At 46.5% G+C, this 7,500-nt stretch overlaps 1 protein-coding gene across 1 annotated transcript in view; it reads left to right on the plus strand.

Moving 5' to 3' along the window:
* The window catches only part of LOC143024875 (recombining binding protein suppressor of hairless-like), a 194,995-nt gene that overhangs the window by 90,270 nt on the left and 97,225 nt on the right, over positions 1-7,500 (plus strand). Inside the window, 2 exon segments of the mRNA XM_076184217.1 lie at positions 388-522; positions 2,237-2,561. Coding sequence (XP_076040332.1) covers positions 388-522; positions 2,237-2,561 — 460 coding nt within the window.

The following is a 7,500-nucleotide window of genomic DNA, read 5'->3' on the forward strand; positions in this document are numbered from 1 at the left end:
ATATATATATATATATATATATATATATATATAATATTATGTCTCACACACGCACGCACACACACATTCTGAATTATTGACGTACAATGAAGTTTGCTTTCGTGCCTGCCGCCTTGTTGCTGACTCCACATTTTTAGATATGATGACATGTTTTCCGTCAAAACTAAGTACTGATATATATATATATATATATATATATATATATATATATATATATATATATATATATATATATATATATATTATACTCAGGTTCCTTCTTTGGCGTTTGGCTCTGGATGTGACATGAGATTTTATCTACGCGCCCATTTATTCGCATATTTATGTATTTTCATCTGTGTGTGTGACAGTCGTAATAACGGTTTTTTTTCTTTTTCTCCTTCGCAGGGGAGCTACGCCTACCTGGACGGGCGTGAGGATTGGCCCACCGTCGGGGACGCCCTCGTGAGCTACACGACCCCACAGGCCGTCGCCCCGCCCGCCCCCTCGCCCGTCACCCATCACGCCCACTTCTACCCGCAGGTATACTATGTGTGTGTGTGTGTGTGTGTGTGTGTGTGTGTGTGTGTGTGTGTGCGCGCGCACGTTTCTTTCTTCTTTTTCTTATTATTGTTATTATTATTATTATTATTATTATTATTATTATTATTATTATTATTATTATTATTATTATTATTATTATTCTATTCTTTTCCTCTCAGTGCCATCCACTGTTTTCTGTGCACACCCCCTCACACACCCCATTTTGCTCTCTATCAATCCATTCTCTTTTTTCTTTCATCAGCCCGGCTTCCCTTCCCCCTCCTTATCTTCCCCTCCCTTTCTTCCCGTCCTCACCATCGACTCTTTCCCCTTTGTTGTAGCATCTTTGTTTTTTTTCCATTGCTCTGCTGTCCAGTTTCCCCTTCCCCCTCTCCCTTTCCATTCCCCTTCCTAACCCCACTTTCCTTCCCCTCCCCCTCCCTCTTCCCCTCCTCGTCCCCTGCCACTGTTCTCCCCTCCTTTCGCTCCTCTCCCCTCTCTTCCTTCCCCTCATCCTCCCCATCTTATCCTCCAAGATTCCCCTCAGCTTTTCCTCTTCCTCCTCCTCCTCCTCCTCCCTCGTCCTTTTCACCTCTAAATACTCCATCCCTCTCTCTTCCATTTCATTGGCTCCTCTTCCTTTATCTCCCCCTGTGTCCCTTTTCCTCCCACAGTGCTCCCCCTCCCTCCCCTCTTCCCCCTCCCCCTTCCTCCCCCTTCCTCCCCCTCTCCCCCTTCCTCCCCCTCTCCCCCTTCCTCCCCCTCCCCCCTTCTCGATTCCCTCACCCTTTTCTCGCCAGCAGCGTTGTCCAGAGCTTCTCCCCTCCCCCTCCCCCTTCCCCCCATTTCCCAATCCTCCACCTGTTTCTCTTACTTTCCCCCCACCTCCCAGTCTTCTCTCACTCCTCTCTTTCCCTCTCTCCCTTCCTCTCTCTCCCTCTCTCCCTCCCTTCCTCTCTCTCCCTCTCTCCCCTCCTCTCTCTCCCTCCCTTCCTCCCTCCCACCCTCCTTCCTTTCTCTCTTTCCCTCTCACCCTCCCTTTCTCCCTCCTTTCCTCCCTCCCTCCCTCCTCCCTTCCCCTTTCCCTCTCAACATCCCTTTCCACTTCCCCTCACTTCCCTCTTTCCTTCCCTCTCCTACCCTCCCTCACTCCCTCTCCCTTCTTACCCTTCATCTCTTTCCCCTCTCTCTGCTTCCCCACCTCCCCCCACTTCCCTCTTTCCCTTCTATATTTTCTCTCTCCCTCCCTCATCACCTCCCCCCCCATTTCCCCCTCAATCCCCTTTCCCCTTCCCATGAAACTTGCAAAATGGTTGGAGCGTTCGCCTGTTGCCCCAAAGATCGAGAGTTCGAATCCTTTCTCATGTAAAGACCGGGAAGACCCTTGCCACGGGTGTTACCTACTCCATCTAATTCCTGACACTTTTACACACACATATATATATATATATATATACATATATATATATATATATATATATATATATATATAGAGAGAGAGATAGAGAGAGAGAGGACCCTGTCTCCTCGAGTGACTAAAATCGATTTTACTCAAGAAGAGACTAAAATGGATATAATGTAACCATGTTATTTTGTCTTGTGTCCTCCTTTATGCTTCCTCCCTCCCTCCCCCCTCTTCCAACACTTACTCCCCCTCTTCCCCCTCTCCTGTTCTTTTCCTCCAACACTAACGCGTCTTCTCCTCCTCCTCCAGAACGATGGCGGAGGCGTCATGACGGAGCTCAGTGGCGTCAACGGTCACATCAGTGCCGCCGCCTTCCCGCCCACCTCCAACCCACAGATCACGCCCACGAGCCACCAGGGCCCGCCCAACGCCCATCGCCCCGTCGACCTGTCTCAGGCTCAGCGGGAGTCACAGCAGCAACAGCAACAACAGCAGCAGCAGCAACAACAACAGCAACAACAGCAGCAGCAGCAACAGCAGCAGCAACAACAACAACAGCAGCAAGCACAGCCGCTTCCAACGTACGGCCTGCACGACCCCCACGCCGTCCATCGGGCTACGCTCCTCGATACGGGTGAGTACTTCGGAGACCCTCCAACGAGTCTTTGTGCATGCAGAAGGCGAGGTCCGAAGGTTTGCGCACTGCCCTTCCGAAACTTGCCCCGATCGGCGCATGACGTCACGCGGAGGCGCCGGACGCATGACGTCATCGGAGGATCTTTTCTTTCAAGACCTCTTAAGAGGCTCGCTAACTCGAGTGCCAACCCTTTATACGGTGGCGATCGTTTTTATATATTTTTCTGGCTGTCGTTAGGTGATTTTTATTCAGCTAAGCCTTCGCCACTCTTGTTTTTTTATCTTAATATCAAATTACTCTTGTGGTCATTCTCACATATTCCATGCCTAAGTTGAGCGACCCCACAACAGCAATGTCTATGCCAATTCTCATAAGGACCTCCTGACACGATCCATCACTGCTATGCATTACACTGTCAAAGTATGTGAAGCTTTCCAATACCTCACTGCCCTCGCCCCATGAACGGACAGACTGAACTGTGTCATCCAGTAAACCCGCCAAACTCCTGGACCTTGGTCTTGGTTCCAGGAGACCTGGAAACACATCAGTTCCAGTGTGCAGTGACTCGAGGGCCGCAGCCAGGAGCTCCAACGACTCGGCAAGGAGTAAAGTGTCATAGACAAAGACAAGGTCGGTGACCTTAATGTTACCAATGGATGCACCCAATGACGTTGGTCTGGAGCCCAGTCCAGTGCTCAGACTATGTAAGTGCTGGAAAATGTTGGATGGACGAGGCACCCCTGCCTCACCCCAGAATTGACAGGGAACAAGCTGGACACGTGTTTTACATACTTTATAACAATCTCTGTCCTCTAGTATAGGCCAGACGATAGGTCAGTAATCATGTAAGACTGACCAACTCCTGTACTGAATGTAGTATGCATAGCAGATGCACCAGCAGTATGTATAGCAGATGCATGTCTGGCCTGCGTATGCCAACCGTATCTGAACAATATGAGCCACAGAGGCTCATTTCTACGGCCGTAGAACTGCCAGAATAAAGATACTTCTTTGGCGTACACACTCCGTAAACGATGCGGTTACTTGCGCTCGTTTGCGGCGCCAGTTTTCGTGAGGCATCGGCGGTGGGAACCGTCGCCAGAGTTGAGCGTAATTTCTTGTCGTCACGGTCACTGGTGTGACATGATATTCGACTCTCGTCGGCATGTCACGCACTTGTGATGTTTACAAATGGAAGTTCCAGAGTCAATTTTGTTTTCGAAGTGGCTTTTAAACGTGTGCATGCACACACACACACACACACACACACACACACACACACACACACACACACACACACACACACACGCCTTACTTGTCTCTTATAGTACCATTCGTTCACTTATTTTTATACAGAATTCATTGTTCACGCATTTTGTCACGTTTACAGTGTTCACCAAATGAAGTACTATTTGTTCTTCAATAGCCACAAATGTTGAGTATTTTTACATAATGTTAATAACACGCCCGAGGGTTTCACTAGGGCGTGTGTGTGTGTGTGTGTGTGTGTGTGTGTGTGTGTGTGTGTGTGTGTGTGTGTGTGTGTGTGTGTGTGTGTGACAGACGGAGTGCACCGTTCATGTTCAACAGACCGTTCCCCTCGACACTTGAGAGTTGACGTACAGCTGAATGAAATCGCCTGGCGGGAGCTAGAGTAAAAGTAAGAGTATCGTCTGGTATGGAAGGGGAGGGGATTCAAATTACCTCCTTTGACCTTGTTAGTCTGTTGGTAAACTTGGTAGATTTTGGTATAGTAAGCGTCAGCCGAGGGGGTGGGGGTGGGGGGGGCGGGAGGATCCCAGTTTGGGAGGCAAGTAGGATCCACCTTGGGTGGGCAGAGTCCCAAGGATGATGATCCTATCTCTGTGGCGGTTGTGGTGGTGGTTGGGGATTGGTGGTGAAGGTGATGGAAGTGATAGTGAAGAGGGAGAGACAACGGGAAGCATTAGACGCCCGTTTCAGAAAGAGATATTTGTGGTTATGGCGCTAATGGTGGGTATGTCATTGTTGTTGGTTGTGTTGCTATTATCGGTGGTGATGTTGCTTGAGCTGCCGCTGTTGCTGTAGACATTAGAGTACTCGTCATCACCGTTATGGTGACGATGGTTGTGATGATGACGATAAAAGTGATGACATTGGTGCTGATGCAATTTCCTTTTATCTGGGTTGGTAATGACAATGATGATGATGATGGATGTGATGGTTTGTGATCGTCACGAGAATGATGACAACGGTTTTGTGGTTGTGATGTTGTTTGTGATGAAGCGATGGGTAGAAGAGACTGGCTAACCATAATCTTGTATTTCCACACATGCCACAGTACACCTGGCAAAGGTAAGTACTCCAAAGCATGGACTATCTCAACCCCCCACCCCACCCGCATCTCCTCCCACAGTGCTCCCCCTCCCCCTTCCTCCCCCTCTCTCCCCTCCCACTTCCTCCCCCTCTCCCCCTCCCCCTTCCTCCCCCTCTCCCCCCCCTTCTCGATTCCCTCACCCTTTTCTCGCCAGTAGCGTTGTCCAGAGCTTCTCCCTTTCCCCTCCCCCTTCAAACCATTCTCCCTTATACTAGCCTAACTACTTATGGTGGCGGCACACTAGGCTAGCATGCTGCTTACTTTTACTACTTCGTTTGAGTAGAAACGACTTCGGTTACAATATTGTAGACTTCTGTAAAAACATCTCAATAATGTGTCTGACATTCATATAAGTTTAACTTTCCTTAGTTCGAAATTCAGCTGCTCACTATATGACTCAAGTGCAATTTGACTTTTGGAAATTTGAAAAAGCAAAATATCGTAACCAAAGTCATTTCTACTCAAATGAAGTAGCAAAATCTAATAGCATGCTAACGAGAAATATCTAGTGTGCCACCAGCTTTACGTATATACCTACTTAGTGTTAGTCTGTAGCCTGAGTTTCTCTGACAGCTCAACCGCAGCCCCATAGTAGTTGGCAACGGTCCCGCGGTTGCCCCAAAATAGACCTCTTGGAGAAGAAATGTTGTGATATAGTTTCAACCGCGGCGGTTCAGTTACTGTGTAAGTCAGTGGAGACGTTCACAAACAACCGCGCAGTTTTTCCTGGACTATACGGTACCGCCGCGTTTTCCGTGCGGCACAAACCGCTACTGTGAACATGAATCGAGACCAAGGTGGGAATTGACAGATGTCTTGATGACGTGCGACCTATTTACCAATCAGATTTTTTTTCATTTATTTATTTAATCTATCTATTTGTTTTTAAAGTGTATTTTATCATACTATCAGTGTTCCAGTAGATTAATTTAACTCTGTATTTATCTTATTTTTTCTTATCCTTTGTTCAAAAGTCGACTGCTTCATATACTACTTACTAAGTATTTGTTTCATTACTGTAATATTCCCTTTGTGTGTGTGTGTGTGTGTGTGCGTGTGTGTGTGTGCGTGTTTACCTAATTGTATTTACCTCATTTTAGTGTACAGGAAAGGAGCAATGCTGTTTTGGTCCTGTATCCTATTTTCTAATTGTGTGTGTGTGTGTGTGTGTGTGTGTGTGTGTGTGTGTGTGTGTGTGTGTGTGTGCGCGCGGGTGTGGGTGTGTATGTGTGAGTATGTGTGTGGGTGTATGTATATATACATATATAACCTTTATGGTTATGTCCTGCACACATAGCGTAGAGAGTTCGTTGTTATTGCATTTGTGGTTTTGGTGTTGTTGTTGTTGGTTTTGTCTTTGTTAACTTTGTCTTTGTCGCTCTTGCCGTCCCAGTGTCACTTTCGTCGCCGCGTCTTGTCACACTTGTTCATGCTTAGCGTGACCTCCTCTCCTTTTCCTCCTCTTCCTCCTTCTTTTCCTCCTCCTCTTGTTCCGTATCTTCATGTTGTTTATCCTTATTCTCATAATCTTCGATATTTTCCTTCTGCTCCCTTTCCTCCTCCACCTCCTCCTCTTCCTCTCCTTCTTCCTATTCCTCCTCTTCTTTCTCGTCTTCTTTCTCCTCTTCCTCCCCCTCTCCCTCCTCCTATTCCTCCTCCTCTTTCTCCTATTCCTCCTCATCTTTCTCCTCTTCCTCATCTTTCTCCTCTTCCTCCACTTTCTCCCCTCCCTCCTCCTCCTCATCATCATCATCATCATCTTCATCATTATCTTACTCATTTTGCTGGTCCTCCTACTCTTGCTTCTCCTCCCTCCTCTTCCTTCCTGGGCAATACCTATCAAACGCTTTACACTCTTCTCCCTCCTCCTCCTCCTCCTCCTCACTCTCTCTTCCTCCTCACTCTCATTGTGTGGGAATATCACCCTCCTGTCACATACTTTGGCGCACTCAAGTGGCCGTGTTATGGTCCCCGACTCAGTTTTATTATATTTTTACTATCGTTCTAATGATTGATTTCATTTTTTCTTCTGTGGGCACTCTTATGATGTACAGTTGAATTATGCGTACAGGCACACGATTAAATATGTGTTGTGAATGTTTGCAGTATGATGTGCATCATATATATATATATATATATATATATATATATATATGTATATATATATGTGTGTGTGTGTGTGTGTTTATTTCTTCTCTCTGCTTCATGTCTGTATGATTTATTATCATCGCCGAGAATGTAAGAGAAAGCGAGTTATAAATTTCTACTCTTGTGACTTGACCTTCTCCTCTGGGTGAAATAATTGGCGCCGATTTTCTGTAGCAGCTTGGCGCCAGGGGTTATCACACTGGGTTAATTTTCCTCCAACACCCTACCTCCAACCTCCATTTCGGTAACTAGAATGACTTCGCTTTATAGAAATCTAGACTTCTGTAAGAACATTTCAACAGTATGTCTAACATACGTATAGAATCTCTTAGTTCATCATTCAGCTTTGCTATATATGGCGGAAAGATAAATTGATATATGGAGACTTCTTGAAGAATCACATATTGTAACCGAAGTCGTTTTTACTCAAAC

The sequence above is a fragment of the Oratosquilla oratoria genome, chromosome 4, assembly GCF_046742065.1.
Source record: "Oratosquilla oratoria isolate Oo_2021 chromosome 4, ASM4674206v1, whole genome shotgun sequence".
NCBI classification, from domain to species: Eukaryota; Metazoa; Arthropoda; class Malacostraca; order Stomatopoda; family Squillidae; genus Oratosquilla; species Oratosquilla oratoria.